Below are 17,798 nucleotides of genomic sequence, written 5' to 3' on the forward strand. Positions count from 1 at the left end.
AATTTGATATGGTTTGATGACCTTTTAATGAATCTGTGGGAAGAACCTGTGTATCCTATAAGTATTCACGAGGATAATATGGCTGCCATTAACATATCAAAGGCTGGCGCCGTGGGGCAAAGGTCACGCCATATTGATATAAAATACAAGCATGTGAGACAACTATCTAAAATGGGTTTTATTAAGATAATATTTTGTGAAACTAAAGAACGGATAGCAGATATACTCATTAAACCATTACCCCAGGAACAACACCAATACCTCTTAAGTAAAGTACATTTAGTCATGTAAAGGATGTACTGTTTGTATTGTATGTTGTATATGACAGATGTATACTTGGCATCAATAGACACAGAGAAGGGGATTGTTAGAGAAAAATTATTTCTCATTTGCTGTGCCTATTAATGGCATTTGGAATGGACAAGTAAATAAGCCAATCAGAAAGCGGCTAAAGGGTTTGAAACTCCCTGGCTTTTATATTCCCTCCCCTAACTGTCACTGGGACAGTATAAAAGGAGATTCCTGACAGAAAACTATTGTCAGTTAGTAGTCAATTAGTTGTCAGTTAGAGGGCAGCTCTGCAGTTCTAAATGTCAGTTAGATGGTAGTTAGAGGATAGTTCTAAAGGGCAGTTCTGCAGTCAGTAAGCAGTTTAAAGGCAGTTCTGATGGCAGTTAGTCATCAGTAAATTGGCAGTTAGGAGAGTTCTGATTAGGGATCAGAGGTAGATCTGATGTTTTAAAAGACTCCTTCTTCTGAGGAAGAATAGTCAGAACTATAATCACATAGAGTGATTACACACATATATATATCTGACAGGATATTTAAGAAAAGGAATGACATACTATTTAGTATTTGAATAGATATTGTTTTTATTATTATGTAAATAAAAACAGTTTATTGTGAACTGCTAGTAAGTCTCATTTGTTATAGTAGATTGTTATAGAGATAAGGTTTTACGGTGCATTGATTTAACCTCCACGACACTGGGGAGGAACATGGGTCAGTCCTGGAGTCTGGGGGATGCCCAGATGAGGGTTCTGCGTCAGAGGAAGAGATGGGGCCAGGGCCATCTGGGAATGATGTGTGGATTCTGGAGCCTCCAGAGTTGGACAGCAGAGAGGGAGAGGAACAGGAGGAGCCTGTTCCTAGTGCATGTATGTGCACAGCTGCCAGAAGGCATGAACAGTTAAAACAAAAGGGACGATTCAGGGAGTAAGGCCTGGAGATGATTGGCCCCTCCCATAAGGCTTAAAAGAGGAGCAAAGGCACGTGGGCATTTTGCAGGAAAGCAATGTTGTTAATTCTGTTCCCAGTCGGCATCTCTGTTTGATTCTGGAATCTGTGTGGCTTTGCCAAGTAGGTCTTTGGCAGAGTGTCAAGGGAGATAAAGGTTGGTGATTATCCCGAAGGACTTTTTGCAACTAATTGGGACTCAGCTGTGAATGAACGTAATTCACAGCTGTTGTAATAAAAGAGGTTTTTGGGACTATTCGTGTGTTTTAATGACTCAGGAAGCCTAGGTCACAGCACAAAGATTCTGCTCTGTGGACTATGGAATACAGTTTGTGTCCATTTCAACTTATTTCACAGGAAATTGAAATTCTTGGGGAAAATAATAAGTGGAGTACACTTAGATCTGAGCAAAATTAACACAATTTCTGCAGTAAGAAAAAAAGAAACACTAAAGCCTTTTGTCTTGTACCACCTGCAGTAAAAGGTGTTCAGTAAATTTTAGTCCAGTATAAGCAAACTTAGAATTGCAACCTCAAGCTGTTTTACATGATGAATAGAGAGATATTTTGTTAATGACAAGTACCATTGTCAGAGGTGGGCTTCACATGATTTAACAACCAGTTCGCCTAGTGAGCCGAAAATGTGATAGCGCTCTAATTCCCCATTTTAGGACTACAATAGGGATCAATGATTGGTTATTAAACAAAATGGTCGCCAAGTGAAAAATCATGTGATTGCAACTGTTTACAATTTTACTTAAGCTTTATTTAAGCTTTCTTCACTTTACAGCATCAGAAAGACACCATCCCAAATAATATGGTGAACCCAAATGGTGGGGAAATTTCTTGAATTGGATAAATAAACTGGGTAAAAGTTATATAGATAGTCCTTGACTTATAACCATTTTTTTAGTGATTCTTCAACTGTGCTGAACAAAGGGACTTACAACCTGTCCCAGCCATTCCAGCCATTGTAGTATCCACCATAATGGTCATTTGTTCAAGATGTGGGTGCTTGACAACTCACCTGCACTTTTGACTGCAGGTGTATTTCAACTTATCCACTCAGCTGTCTCCTCCCAACTCTGCCCTTTTGGCCACAGCTTGCTCTGAATCCCACCATCCCAGCTGACTTTCTTCATCATCTTGCTCCCACTGCTGATGTGATGTGCCTGACCAGGCTGCTGGGCCAGACTGGGCTTCACATACCAATAAATCCTAAAGCAGTCCCTCAAATTGACTTTAGCTTTTAGTGACCACATGTAGAAAAATGGTTTGCTATTGTCTATTTCTGAAGTTCTGGTTTGACTTTCAAGCCTAGCTTACATCCATCCATGGAATTCCTTGTGGTCTTTTAACCTAGACTGCTTAGGTTTCAAGCTCAGATAAGGTAGTCATTCTTAATCAAGATTAATATAATAAATTGGAATTTTTTTCTTTGTAGCTCTGACCAAATATGAGGAAGCATTCATCAAATTTTAGGAACCATAATTTTCGTATTTTCTTTTTTTCAGAAAACATTGTCATGTGACATTAACAACACTGAAGAGTCAACAACATTCAGTAAAACCCATTCTTAAAAAACGTAAGTATTACATTAATATCCAAATATAATGACCATTAGTCTCTGGCTCATATGAGCTTTATGAGTGGCGCGGTGGCCTAGAAGTGAAGACACTTGCCTCCCACTTAGAAGGTTGGGTTGAGAGTTCAATCCTAGGCAGCGGCCGATGTTTCTCTGTCAGAGTGCAAAGAGAAAATATCTGCTAGAAACTCTGCATAGGTGTCAGGAAGAACATCCCGCCAGTAAATGCTCAGCTCCACTCAGTCGCCCTGACTCCACCTTGAATAAAGGGTCGTAAAAAGAAAAAAAGTCTCTGTGACTTATAGTACTGTTCCCCAACCTTTTTGGGTTGGCGGCCCGGGGTATGTGGAGGGAGAGAGGATGGTTTTGCGTGATAGTCAGGCATGCATGCACAGCTTCATTCGTGTGAGCGGTGGGCTCACACAAGTGGGGTGGGGCGAGTGGGGCTGCAAGTGTTGACTCAGCCTTCCATCCTTTCAGGGTAGGTAAAATGAGGACCCGGATTGTGGGGGCAATAAGCTGACTTTGTATAAAAAAGAACACCGCTTGGGGGGGCCGAAAGCCCTACTAAGCAGGCATGTACAAAAAAGTATGAAGGCTATTGCTTAACACATTGTAAGCCACCCTGAGTCTCCGGAGAAGGGCGGCACATAAATTGACCCAATAAATAAATAAATAAGTGCCAGTGCCTGCCGCTCGTGCAAGTAATGCTGAACATGCACTTACCTGCCCCTCACATGTCCCGGTTCCGAATAGGCCACGGCCTGGTAGTGGGCCGTGGCCAGGGATTGGGAACTACTGGCTTATAGTACCTATATACATTTCTTCAACGGCTCTTGATAAATGCTGATAAATGGCGTTTTATAATTTTTTGTACTTTATTGAAGAAGTATGGAATGAAACATGAAAACCAGTAAAGCTCATAAAATGCTAATTTATTAGTCAGGAATAATAGGTCTGACTCGGCTCAAACAGAGAGCTCTCTCTCAGTCACAAGTTTATTCAGATCTGGACAAAGATGGGTTCTTCCATTAGTCTGAGAAAGACCCCAAATGATTACTTTAACGTGCTATTATACTGTGTTGAATTTATATTAACATGCTTTTATACTGTACTTGGTTACATAAGCGGGAAACACAGCTGTCTGAATGAAAGTATAAAGAAATTACTAAAATATCTGTGCCCACATTCTAGAGCGATAAGTATTTTGACCGATTTTAATTACTTTAGTTACTTTGTGGTAACCACAAAGGTTCTTATTTTAAGAACCTTTGTGGTTACCCTATCATTCTTCCCCACACTCTAGATATATATCCTTTATTTCAGCCATTTCAGTATAGGAAACTTGATCATTGCCATCCTGATCAACACATTAGGAACTCATGATGCTCTGTAACCATAGGTTATAGAATTTTGCAGCTTGTTTTTAATTTCCATGCCTGCTACCTTTTGTAATCTTATCTTCCACACCGCAGCACTGTATTGTTTCTTGATTTCAGAGATAAGAATAGCAAATAATAGCTGTCACAGCACCCCCAGTTTCATGTTTGGCACACTGTAATTAGATGGTCATTGTATCATAGCACTTGAATTATTTGAGCAATCTAGTTGACATGGCCTCACTGTCTCATGAATGTATACATGAGAAAGCTTTCACGTCTCGTGACGTCTGGCCTGGGACAAGCTTGAGATATCACTAAAGAAAAAAAAATGCAGATGGTTCTTTAATTCCATAGGATAGCATATGAAAAGTAATTCACAAGGAAAGAGTTGCCTGTTCACATAAGTTTAAATACTGTTAAAAACTCAACTTTTACTTCTGAAAAAGAGGTGCTTCTTTTTGAAAAATTTACTTCCGAATACTAATTCCTGGGTTTAAGTGGGAGGAGGGAACATGTATGTTAGGGATGCTTCAGATATTATGTTTAATAAAATGCTATAAAAAAATGCAAAAATGCAAACAAAATACTTGTCTGTTTTGCCTAAGACTTAGCTAGAACAGTTTTGAGGCTCAATTCCAAAGCTTTGCATGCGTTCAACATGCATCAGCAGTTTACCAATTACTTAAGTTTCATGTGCTGGTGTGTTTTTTTTTAGAGATGTAGATGGTCTGGACACTTTGGGGAGTCAGTAAATAAAAGAAGTGAAGGAAAGGAATAATATATTGAAAAGAATAGTTCTAAAGTGTGGGGGTAAAACCAAATTGAGTTTGGGATATGAAACTGAAGGCCAAGCAGATGGGGCTTTCTTTTACTTGCTTTTACTTTTATCGTAACCTTGTAATGTAGACAAGACCTCAGAAGCTTTTTGTCTTGACAATCAAATGTCTATAATTTTCTAACCAGAAGATAAAAGAGGTTTTCTTTTGTGCGCTTGCAAGCTTAATACAAAGGGGTCTTTCAAGTGTACCTTCTAGAAGTTTCAACTGGGTGAAATTGTATTTTTTCACAAGAGTCTGTGATTCGGATCATGCCTTTTCTCATGCTAATGTTTTCTTTTTTCTTTTTACTTTTAATACAATGTTCAGTTAAGTGGTCAAGTGTGAGAAACACATTCACCAGACAGAAATTTAACAGAGTCATTAAGTGAAGCAGCAAGCAGTTTATTGTAAAATACTTTCTTGCCAGAGCAGGTAGCTACCCAAGAATAGTTTCCAGCAACTTATTCCCTCAGCCCGAAGTGCCAGTCCCTCCCTTGCAATCCCATTTGACAAGGACCACAAGTTCACAATTTTCACGGAATGCCTAGTCCCCTTCTTTGTGAATTTCCCCATGTTTATCTTTCTCCCAACCCTTTGTCCAGTTCCCCCTATGAGAAATGAAGCTCACACTCAAATTGTTGGAAATAACAAAATGTTTTATTAGAACTTTTCCAAAAGCTGGTGGATCTCCAAGCGAACAAGCAAGAGAGAGACAACACTGGTTACAGATCTCAGCATATTTTATATATTCATATCACCAGCCACTTTTCCATCCTTCCTTCCTTCCATCCTTCAGGTCTGTCGCATGCTAACAGTCCGCCTATAATCTAATATCACACCTAAATGTTTAAAATTATTTAAGCTCTTGTTATCACCAAAACTTGCTAAGCACTCAGCATCTTCATTTCTCACCTCTTTGGTATTCCCTTATCAGTTCTCTTGTTTATCTGTACAATGCAGTATCCAGTACATATCTCAAACCAGAAGCTCTTTATGTCACTGCTTAGCAGAGTTCATTCATTGGGTAAACATGGCGGTGCTTTGGATATGTAGTAGTGTAGCTTTAAAATAATAAGCTATATGCTAGTCCAGTGATGGCGAACCTTTTAGGCACTGAGTGCTCAAACAGTGTGCACATGCATGCCCAAACTGAAAAGTGTGTGTGAATGTGTGCATGCGCAGCAGAGACCCAAAGGTGGGGCATTCCAACACCGGCAGCGTGGCAAGAGGTAAGATCTTTTTCTTTCGTGAGCTTCTGTTTCATCGTTTGCAGGGGAACAAAAGCTGACAAAAGAAACACCATTCTCCAGGTGCCTGGACATGTTTCCAGCCATGAGGCAGAAAGCCATGTGGCCCGTTGGAATCGGCTCCCCCACCCGCCTCTACCCGGCTGCTGCTGCTTGAGAAAAGGAGGAAAAGGCAGGCAATTCTGAAAGATTGTGGGATGCATGTGCTTACTGTAGAAGGTTTGGGGCGGACGGCTGTGCGGCTTGCTCAAATTACAAACAACCTGGGGATTTGGGCGGCCTTTATATGGCCAGTATACCTGCAAGATCCTTGGTTTCTGAGGCTGGTAAGGCTCAGCCTTTGGGCTCCAGTGCACTCTTCTCTTCCCGGGCAGTGGCTGCATGTGTGCGGTGCCTCCAGCTCACGGTCTGATCTCAACTAGCGGCTCTGACCTGATCCTGGCTGCCAACGCTGCGGGCAAGAACTGGCCATGCTGATCCCGCTTCATGGCCACACAGATGGAGCCCGCACTGGCTGCTGCTTCACGTGGGAGAGGCGGCACTACAAGGGAGCCCATTTGTCGCATTGGCCGGGTGGGGGTCGCCCACGCAGGTGCCAGGCCTCGGGGCGCCACCCTGAGCAGGTGTCGAGCTGGAGGTGGGGGAAGGTCAGCCCCCTTACTTGGTTACCTGCCCTCCAGTGTTTCTTAACAAATGTCTGTGTTAGGATATGGTGTAAGTCTAACAAGTTGTCCAGGCAATATATGTGTTCTATAACTTTAAATGTATTCTGTAACAATATATGTGTTCTATAACTTTAAATGTAATGCTGAGTAATTGTACTGCTGAGACATTGTAATGACTAATGACTGCTGACTGTGCTGAATGCAATTATCCTAATTGTTCTGTTGAGTCATTGCACTGCTGACTTCACTTATTTTAAGTGGATAATTACTAGTGTAAACTGTATATAAGAAGGAAGCTGAGCTGTAGTCATTGTTGACCTGCTCTCATCATTGCTTGACTTCTTGCTTGACTTGTTGGTTGGAACTACTCTCATCGTGTATGAAGGAGTTCTCATCGTGGATGGATATGCTACCATCGTGATTTGTTACCAGCATTGAATTGCTGTTTATTACCAACTGCTGTTTGTATGGTAAGAAAATATCTGTAACTTCGGACTGATTTGAATGGCTAAAGACTTGGATTGACTAAAAGACTATGCAATTGTTTTTCACTACAAAGTAAAAGCTTTGTTGAACCAGTTTGTATGTATTGTATTCATTGCTCTCAGTACCGTTTCTCTGTGCACTTACTCTGCTGGTTGGTAACACAACAATATCCTTAACAGTCTGTGTATGTGAGAGAGAGAGAGAAAGAAAGAGAAACAGCAGAGAGGAAACCCTTTCAAATAGCATTGCCTGCAATTCTTCTTACTCCCCTCTGTCATTACTCTGTCTGTCTCTCTCACACACAGACATTTGATTGCTTGAAAGGGACAGGCTGCACTTTGCTTCTACCGTAAGGCTCTCCCCCCCCCCCCAAAGCCTTCAGCGTATCCTAGGATTGCAATGCTGGAGGCTCGGCAGGAAAATGCTGTTTAGAGAAGACATCCAGGCTCAGATCAGCAGAGCTGCCGCCCTTTTCGGAGCCTGAATGTCCTTCGCAAAACAGCTGAGCTGAGCCTGTGTGTCTTTGCTAAACAGCTGATTTTGTTTTGTGGAGCTATTTAGCGAAGACATGCAGGCTTGTCTCAGCTGTTTTGTGGAGAACATTCAGGCTGTGAAAGCGGTGCAGATCAGCTGTTTAGTGAGGACATAGAGGCACTAAGCGGGAAGAGCAGCTCGCTGCCCCCACTGTTCCTGGTACAGTGAAAAAATGGGGGAAAATATAATACCTCCCCGAAACTAAGACCTGGTGCCTTTTTTTGGTGGTCCAAAAAATATAAAACCCTGTCTTATTTTCGGGGAAACATGGTACCTTTGCTTTTCCTAAGCTGGTTTCTTCATATGCTTGCAATTTTGCTTACCCCACAGTTCCTGTTTCTTAGGATTTAGCTGCATAAGCATAAGGAACTGAAACAAGCGGTTAACTTATATACTATGTGGTTAAAACTGCCATCTAGTTTCTTTTTACAAGCTGACTTGCTTTTTAGGATCGCAGACATTTCCTGTTTTCCAGTCTTGACCCTGTTCCAATGCCCTATTGAACTTCTAAGTACACACCTCTCAAGAGGCACTTGCTGTTTGCAAAAACAACACTATCAGTGTCTTACATCAAGCTTAATGTTATACGATGTTTAACTAACTGTCCATGTATTTGATGTTGTTGATCAGGATTGTGATGTTCAAGATTCCTATACTGAAATAAAGGACATACGTTCCAACTATGGGGAAGGATGATAGAGAAAGGCTCTGACTTATCACTATAGGATATGGGCACACATATTTTAGTAACTTCTTTTACTTCCCTACAGACAGATGTGTTTCCTGCTTATGTAACAAAGTACAATATAAAAGCATGTTAAAGAAATCATTTAGGGTCTTTCCCAGCCTTATGGAGGACCCATCTTTGTCCAGATCTGACTCAGGATGTGACTCAGAGAGAATTTGGACTTTGCCTCTTCGTTGGCACTGAGCCAGATTTACTACTACTGACTTAACAGTATAACTGGGCAGGATGATTTCTTCCATCCAATCAATTGTTCTGTTGTACTTTTTTATGCTGTAGTGAATATAAAGGGAAATTTGAGTCTTTGTCACAAGAGGCTCCCTCTTTTCATAGACAGAAACCTTTTTGCTAGAGCAATAAAAGGTTATAAATGATCTTCCGCTTAGCTGACTATTGGAAAGAGTGTGCTGAGGTAGAATCTAGAGCCAATTTTGGCTCTCAGAACAGAGAGCTGGATAATTAGAAAGTGAACAGGCAAGTTAAGGGGAGGAAAAAGGACTTCATTTAATTTGTGAATGAAGCTGGAATCTAAATCAAATTGAACTTGTAATAGTCGTGACACCAAAATAATGCAAGGATTGAACAAACTTGTGTAGATATATAGGAGGTTGATTGAACTCCTAATGTGTAAGCACTCTAATGTGTAAATAATTTAAGCCATCAAAAATTCAATATAAGAAATATCAATCTTAATTATGGTTTAAAATATCAAAAATCCTAATACTGGTAGATCTTTAATTACAACCACAATTGAGCCTGTACATTATGATGGTTGTTAAGCATAAGTGCCCATATGATCGCCTCACTTAATGACACCCACTCGTTCTCTCCCCGAGTCAGTCATTAAGCAGAGCACAGTGTGCCTCAGGTGGAGAAGGCCTTTAGAGGCCTAGAAAGACCTGGTCCTGCCTGCCTGTCCCAGTCCTCCCAAGGTTTTAGCTTCATGCTGTTCGACAAACACGTGCTATTCTCATGATTTTTTGGAAGCTTCTGTTTAAGGACTAAATCTCCTTAAAATGGAGTCTGCTTAAAAATAAAGCCTCGCATTGGCTGTTGGAACCAGCAGAAAAACAGATAAGTTAGATGCTGGATGTGGGTGGTCCCTGGAGCAGTCTGAGTGGCTTGGTTGGGAGCAGGCTGAGGCCTGGAAGCTGTAACAGCCTCACATATGTCAGTAGCCTCTGCATCCAGCTTGAGGCTCTCTTGAGTAGTTAAGCTTTTTTTAAAAAATGTATTTATTTGTATCTACCTTCATTATTTTTATAAATAATTGAAGATTGGGAAAATATCCAGCATGCCTTCCTCCTCTTTTACAAATGTGTGTCCCAGAATAATGTTGCAGGATCCAATCTGGGTCAGTCACCCGCACCAGATTTGTCTCACCACATTTTGGTGAGAGAGAAGTTCCCTGAGGATGGGCTCCAGTACAAGACCGAAAGCTCGGAAGACTAAACTTCCGAGCCTGGTGACCGATCCAGATTGGATCCTGCTCTTTTCCCCACAATAAAGATCCCGGAGGTGAGAGAGGGCTGAGAGAGAGTGACTGACCCAGCTGACTTTCATGGCTAAGGTGTATAATCTCCCACTTACTGACCTAGGGTCTTAATCACTAGACCAGGGGTCAGCAACCCCTGGCTCTGGAGCTGCATGTGGCTCTTTCATCCCTCTGCTGTGGCTCTCTGTTGTTGGTCGGCTCCACAATTGATAGGGCTTTTGGTTAGGACAGGTAAAGGAAAAAGGATGCCATGCTAGGAGGAGGCTCTGGTGGGGGAACTGGCTTCCAGTTGGCAGAGGAAAGAGGACATCGTGCTAAAGAGACTATGGTGGGGGAACTGGACTTCCGGTCAGCTCTAGAATTGAACGGGGGCTTCCGGTTAGGACCTTTGTGGCTCTTTGAGTGTTTAAGGTTGCCGACCCCTGCACTAGACCAAACTGGTTCTCAGCAGGCAAATGCGCACTGGTAGTCTCTGGAGTCGGCTTGAGGTGCTCTCAAGTAACTTGAGTTTCATGCATTAGGAGCAGGCTGAAGGCCTGTGGAGACCCAGCAGGGCAGGATAGGAGAGGAGATAGGCAGGGGAGGCCTTTGCAGCATCCGTACAGTCAATTATTCAGTTGTACGGGTGATTGACTACAGTGACTCTGCAGTGGCTGTAAATTTGAAAATAGGCTGTAAGTAGCTTTTGAGAATGTCCATTGTAATTTTAAATGGTTGCTAAGTAACTGGTAGTAAGTAAAGGATTACTGGAAGTATTTAGCTTCTTCATCCAGAATCATGGATAACAGTAAAAATATTTTGTGGGTGGTATCAATGTGTTCGTTATGATAGAGAAGGCTCACTTCCCCAATAAAAAGCTAATCCAAGTTTTGGGACAAGACTCAGTTCTTGGCTAGCAAAATTGAACCCGAAGCATATAATAGGACAAGACATAGACAGAAAGGAAGAATGATGAATTGCAGATATCATAGCTAAACATAAATTGCTAGTTTTTGGATGAGACCAATAACCTTATGAATAGGTTAACACATGTTGCAAAAATTTGTTATGATTTTCTGTTAAACTCTCTAAATTATAGTTTTCTTGAGTGCTATACAGCATTGCAAAAGCTGTTGTTATTTGGATACAGGAAATATCTTGTGATATCAGATAATGCTCTGACTTGTGGTAAATATATAAAGCCACTAATTCAGCATTGGTTGGTTCACAAGCTTTGGAGAGAGATCTTGTGGATATCACCATTGTATTCTTACCTATCTGTTTGTATATACTAAAAATGAATATGCTATTTGGGTGGCTATATGAATGTTTTAAATAAATAAATAAATAAATAAGTAGGATAACAAATCTTGTTATACAACAATTAGGATACCAATAGATTTTTTTAAAAGAAAAAACAAAAGAAAAAGCTTCTAGCTTTCCCCTTTTGTGCATCTGTTAACTTACAATATTTGTAAACAGTTAGGCTCACTAAGAAATCAAACTTTAAGTGACTATATTTACCATTCTATGTGATGTATGTATGGGGACCATTCTTGCTTAAATTTGATTAAACTACTATTTTGAATATATACTGTTAATTTTGCCAAAATCAGAACGTTGTTGTGGAATGTGAAACTATTGAGATCTGTTAACTTCCCTATATTAGTGCTAGCATTTAGAAATTCTTAAAATACTTAAATGTGGGATAGAATGATAGCAGAAATGTTCATTTAATTTATATGGGGCTGGGGAAAAATAGCTTATAAAATAGCATTTTGATAAGGAGCTGCATGGTTTCATTTGATGGACCTAAATGAAATTGTATTATTTCTTTTTTCTCCTCTTAGATTCCTGAAAATTAAAAGAACTTTCAGCAAAATGGACTGGAACGTAGGGACAATCAATAAGATGCAAACAAGTGATCCCTTCTTGATGCCCCAAGTTCCTTCTGCTGCTTCTATTACGTCCCAAACAAATGTCTTAATGCAGAATTTTTGTAATTCTGGAAATAGCCAAACCACAAATATTCCATCAAGTATGAAGTATATGTTGACAAATAAACGACAATTTCGAAATAACAGGGCTTCTAAAAACTTAAGGCCAGTGTTTCCTAAAGTAGCAGTGTCTAGAACAAGTTTTGGACTAAACAATAATTTTTACAAATTGTCACCATCTTCACTTTCCACCATGACAGTTGAAATGGCAGCTGATGTACAGAATCCAAATTTATCAAGGAATATGCAAATCTCTTCCTCTTTACCATTACAGGGAAGTACAGTTAATTCTGTGCAAAATATGCATCAAAAGACAAATGCATATATGGCCGTGGGCAGTTTCAGTAATCAGACACTACAAAATTGTTCAAATTCTATGGGAACCTCAGTTTATCAGCAAGATCCTCTAAATACTTCATCTCCAAAAAGGGCCCCAACACAGATGCCCTACTATTACATGAATGGGCCTGCTACCTCTCAAGCAGATGCTAGAGTGTCCCTTAACTCTGCATCAAATTATTATTTATCTCCTCAGCAAAATGTCCAGTATCCTGATTACTGTTCAGCAAAGAAGTGCCCAAATTCAGCTATTCCAGTAACGATGCAATCACAAACTTATGCTTCTGATCAAGTAATTCCTCCACCATATCCAATTTATTCTCATTATAATTACAGGAATACAGTCCAAGCTACTAATATAAACTCTTCACTATCGGACTTGATGGTTCCCATACAAGCAAACCATGGACAATTTGTTCTGCAACAACCAACAACAATTTTATCTAACGAAAAAGTTGAAAGTTATCATAATACTCTGATTGATCAAAATAGCAATTTATATTCTGTTCGGCCTGATCAGAAATCTCAATCTCTGTCATCCTGTACAGAAACAAATGTGGTAGGCCCCACTGCCTATAATGTAAGTGGACCAAAAACTACAATGCAGCTTTCTAATGAATCAGTAAAGTCATATGTTGAAGCTGAAGGTAATTTTTCTAACAGTATACCAACAACTACAACAGTTAAGGTCGCTGAACCTTTGCAACAGACAAATCAAACTTTGCAACTAGAAAAGAACATAAGTAATGAGAATTTATCTAAGGATAAAGTTAAAATAACCAGAGAGAGTTTATCACTAGATGTTCAAGCCTTGTATGAAATGAGAAATGCATTATTAAAACTTAAAGAGAATTTTAATTTAAAACAAAAAATATATTTATCTTCTCTACAGAGTGGGCAGACCCCTAATACGTCCGTAAACAATCAAAATCCTAATTTATTTTCTCATAATACTAACCCATCAGTAGAATGTACTGCCCAACCAGTTCTCTCAGATAAAGTCACTCCAAATCAGTTTTCATCTAATTCACACAATTCTTCAGTTGTACCACAGAAAACAAAGTATCATTTATTGCCAATTCTGTGGAATCTGCTGAAAGGTACTGATGATGAAAATATGTTATTTAATGCTGATGTTGAAGGTGGAGATAAATACCAAAATAAGCATTTTATTGTTCAAGATAATTCATCTACTGATTCTAATGATGATGCGTTTGGAAATCCTGTTAACACTGATGGAACTACTAAATTAAGCTATAAAATCTCTCCTGTTGGTTCTACTCAGGGAACAAACATCATTAAATCTGCTCATAATCAATTAGAGAAAATATCAACTGTACCTAATAGTGACTTACTTAATTCTTCTGAACAAAATAAAAATTCAGAAAGTGGTGGTGTTCAGTATTTAAATGATAGCATTCAGAGTTTAGTTAAGAATTCAGATGTTTCTCAGGAATCCTCCTCAATGAAAAATTCAATAAAAGAAGAACATGGTAATTCTACTCCTGCATGTCATATTCAGCATGGTGAAAATACTTGCCTTCAGAAACAAACGAATAGTGAAAAGATCGCTGATACGTTTAGTTCTTCTATCTCCAAAGGAGTTGAAGCTGTAACTGGAACTCCTGGTTTAGAAGTAACTTTGGAAGAACTGAAAACAAGCCTGGCTTTATGGAGAAAGTGCCTCCCAAAATCCTTAAATGAACTACTAAATAGAAATACTGAATCTTCCAGTGATGGGATTGATGGCAAGGGTCCTGCAAAAATTTTGGAAAACCTCCCCAATATATTGACTCAAAATTACGACACTAAAATTACAGTTGAAAGGACTCAGATTTATGGTTCTTCATCTTTTGAAAAAAACCTTGATGGAGTAAATTCCAATTTGCCAAAAGGCTCTGAACCTCAAGTAGCTGTTGTTACTCCACGAATATTATCAAAAAATAATGATGTGCAGAAAAATAATGAAATCATTAATCCAGCTACCGATATTGAAGAAGGCACTGTCCATACTTTAGAAAAAGTGATATCTACAAAATCAGATAGTAACGAGGAAAAAAGAACTATTTACTCACCTACAGATTCCTATAAATATTGTGATTTAAATGTGCACCAGGGAACAGATAAATCCACAGGAAAAAATAAAATAGTGAAAGCAGAAGTTGGAACAAATCACACTTTCGATTTAAATCAAGAGAAAACAAATTCCTCGCCGCTTGGATTAAAGGAATATGACCTCAATTCAGGAGTCCAACATCAATGTGAACTGATCACTAATGATTTAACTGCATCATCTCAAAAATGTGTAACATCAAAAAAACATGCTCCAAATTTGGATGAATCCAACAATACTGCTGAAGTTGGGTTGAAAGACAGTATGTTGCAAATATCTAGTGTATGTACTCTTGTACAGGGTGATGCATTTTATAATTCGCAAATAGCAGACATCTTTAGTACTAGCCTTTTGAAACCTGGTATAAAGCTTGAAACTTCAGGAGAACACATGCCTTCTCTACAACACAACGAGGATGAATCTGGCCTTTTGAAAAATGACCCTGAAGTTGGGATGAGTCTTTCAGAGGAAGGCGGCATATTGCTACCATCAGGAAGTTTATCCAAAACTTTCACAGGAAAACCTGAAGACTTGCAAACATTAGAAAGCCCTCAGTGTGACAAAACCTCAGTGGAAACAAATGCAAGCAACTCTGAGAAACAAAAGAACAATGACTTTTTAGAAGTTGCTTCACTTTCAGGAAAAAAAATAGAGCAAGATATATCTTACGGTTGCAATACAGATTTGTCCAATAACGAGATGTTTGAAAATCAGGAGAGTCTGTGTGAGACAAACAACATGTCCAGTATTAGAAAAGCAGGTGACTTGGAGCATACCCTGGATGAAGGCAAGGAAGCCCATTTGGGAAGCAGCACTGAATCCTCTGCAACCTTTTTGAACAATCAGCTAACTGAGCTTTCAAAAGAATTTCCCTACGGAATTGGTTATTTGAATATGGTAAAGGAAATAGAAAACAAAGATTCTAGAACTATGCTGCCAGAAAGAGAAGATAAAGAAAATACTATGAGCCATGAGAAAAGTCTTGATCCTAGTGATGCAGTAGAGCAAATTAAAATAGTAATCCTAAATTCTCAACAGATGAGTGAAGTGTTTCCTGAATGCAGTCAACAATCCTCCAACAAGCTAGATAACCACGGAGGTGACCAGATGAGAATGGATTCAAAACATAAAGATGTAGGACACTACAGGAAGTCTAACGAGGACTTAAATGTTGACAGCAAAGTTATCAAGTCTGAAAGACTTGGAAAACCAGAACGGACATACTGCTGCTTGCCAGGTTGGTTAGCTTCAAAATATAATGTGGAGCCTTGTTCATGTATGCTAGCTAAAGAAACTAGTTTGAAGGAAAAAACTGATTTGTATTCACAGTCTAAAGAGAGATCAAAATCCAGTGAGTCTGATTGTAGCCTAAAAAATGAAGTACAGAATTCCATATTAGATACAGGCAATAATATCTTTCTTTTGGGAGATCAGAGTAACAAAGCTTTAAATAAAACTTTTGGATGTAAAGAAACTGAACCTCAAGTAAAGGAAGATAAACTACCCAAATTAGAGCAAGCAACTACTCCACGTTCTTCATTGAAAAATTCAAATTCACAAGAACCTAAAAAGCGGGGTAAAAAACTGTCTCATTCTGCAGATTCCCAGTCTCTACAGAGAGAAAGAGTTGGAACTAATAAAATACGCAACCAGAAAAATGGTAGAAGGAATATCTCAAAAAGTGAAGCACAGTATCATTTAAATAGAGACTTCAAAAAGATAATTATCAAAAAACTTGCCAAAAAGAAATTGGAGAAAAAGTCTTTTAATAAAACTCTGAAATCAAAAATAGATACTGATCGCCACAGAGGAATAGAAACTAAGAATAGTATCAATTTTGAAAAATACAAAATTAAACGAGATACTAGTGAAACACACGTGATTAAAGGACCAATTTCAAGCAGGAGTCTAAAGAGACAAATGATGAAGGAAACAAACGTGAAAGGATTGGAAACTCAGCCTAGTGAGGTCATGCCCTCTTCAACATTAAACAGTGTTAGCTTTGCTTCTGAAAAACATGAAAATTCTGAGCATAATTCTACCTTGGGTTCACAAGTACATTTAAATAAAACAAAATTGAAAGGTTTGGAGAAACAATACGGATACAAAAAAGTACAATATAATGAACCTATTTGTCCTAAGCAGCGTGTCGAACAAAATCTCACACAACTTGTTAAAAGAATAAATCTAGAGAAATATGCATACAGAAAAGATAAGAAAAATGAATGTCAAAGCTCACATTTCGATAATAGAATTCCTGCATCCCAGAATGAAAGAGATAATCCTTCCAATGAAGTCCACTCTCCAGTCAAAGAAGGCACATTGGATAGTAGTAACCCAGACAAGTGGTCTGTGAAATCACTTTCTGATAAAAAATGTTTTAAAAGAAAAAATAAACACACAGTTTTTCTGCAGAAGGAACAAAAGAAAAACTATTTGAACAGAGTGGCATTTAAACGGACTGCCCAGAAGACTATTCGTTTGACAAGCCTGGATTCTGTGCACTCCAAACCCCTTTGGCACGTGAAATCAAATAATGGAACTGAGGATTCTGAACCCCACCAAAAAGGCAGCTCTTCATCCCAAATGTCTGAAGCAGAGAGGCCACAAATGCTTGAATTCAAAATGTGTCCAGAAATATTATTTAGGAAGTCCACCTCTGAAGAACAAACTCTAGAAGCAACAAAGCTTCCTGAAAAAAACAGGATATCTGTTACAGGTACAGTTGGGTTTCCTTTTAATCAGCCAAAGTAAACCATAACAGTATTTTCTTTTTAAAATATTACAAATGCAAGCTAATCCTGCATTTATATTGCTATGTCTAAAGTGTTAAATATCTATAAAATGCCTTTTAATTTGGCTAGAAAGCTTTTTAAAATATCCTTCAATCAGTAGAAATCTGTAGCAAGATACTAAAGATCTCAACACCACAGTAGCTAATAGTATCTGTTACAGTTTGGATTTCATCTGGCTATCATCTTGTTCTGATGGAAATTCCCTAAATTTCAAAAACTTAATTGTCAGAGTTTGTTGCAAAAGTCACTTCCAGAAAGTACACACAGATAACTGATTCAGCAGGATTCATTAACTTCTTTATATACATAATAACACATGAGTAAATGTACAATACCAATAGTGGTTCTTCCAACGTGGTAGAGAGGACAGATTAGTTTTAGTT

The 17,798-nt window shown here is 38.9% G+C and overlaps 1 protein-coding gene across 8 annotated transcripts in view; it reads left to right on the forward strand.

Moving 5' to 3' along the window:
• RESF1 (retroelement silencing factor 1) overlaps nucleotides 1-17,798 on the forward strand; it is a 43,513-nt gene that overhangs the window by 21,903 nt on the left and 3,812 nt on the right. For 7 of the 8 annotated variants that reach the window (XM_087873096.1, XM_034403372.3, XM_087873097.1 and 4 more), the window contains 2 exons: nucleotides 2,750-2,820; nucleotides 12,022-17,339. In XM_087873096.1, the coding sequence (XP_087729222.1) occupies nucleotides 12,053-17,339 (5,287 nt within the window). In that variant the 5' untranslated portion in view covers nucleotides 2,750-2,820; nucleotides 12,022-12,052. The remainder of the gene's footprint in view (nucleotides 1-2,749; nucleotides 2,821-12,021; nucleotides 17,340-17,798) is intronic. The other variant, XM_034403374.3, reaches the window with a different exon arrangement.

This window comes from Pantherophis guttatus, chromosome 7, assembly GCF_059756535.1.
Source record: "Pantherophis guttatus breed Tessera chromosome 7, ASM5975653v1, whole genome shotgun sequence".
NCBI classification, from domain to species: Eukaryota; Metazoa; Chordata; class Lepidosauria; order Squamata; family Colubridae; genus Pantherophis; species Pantherophis guttatus.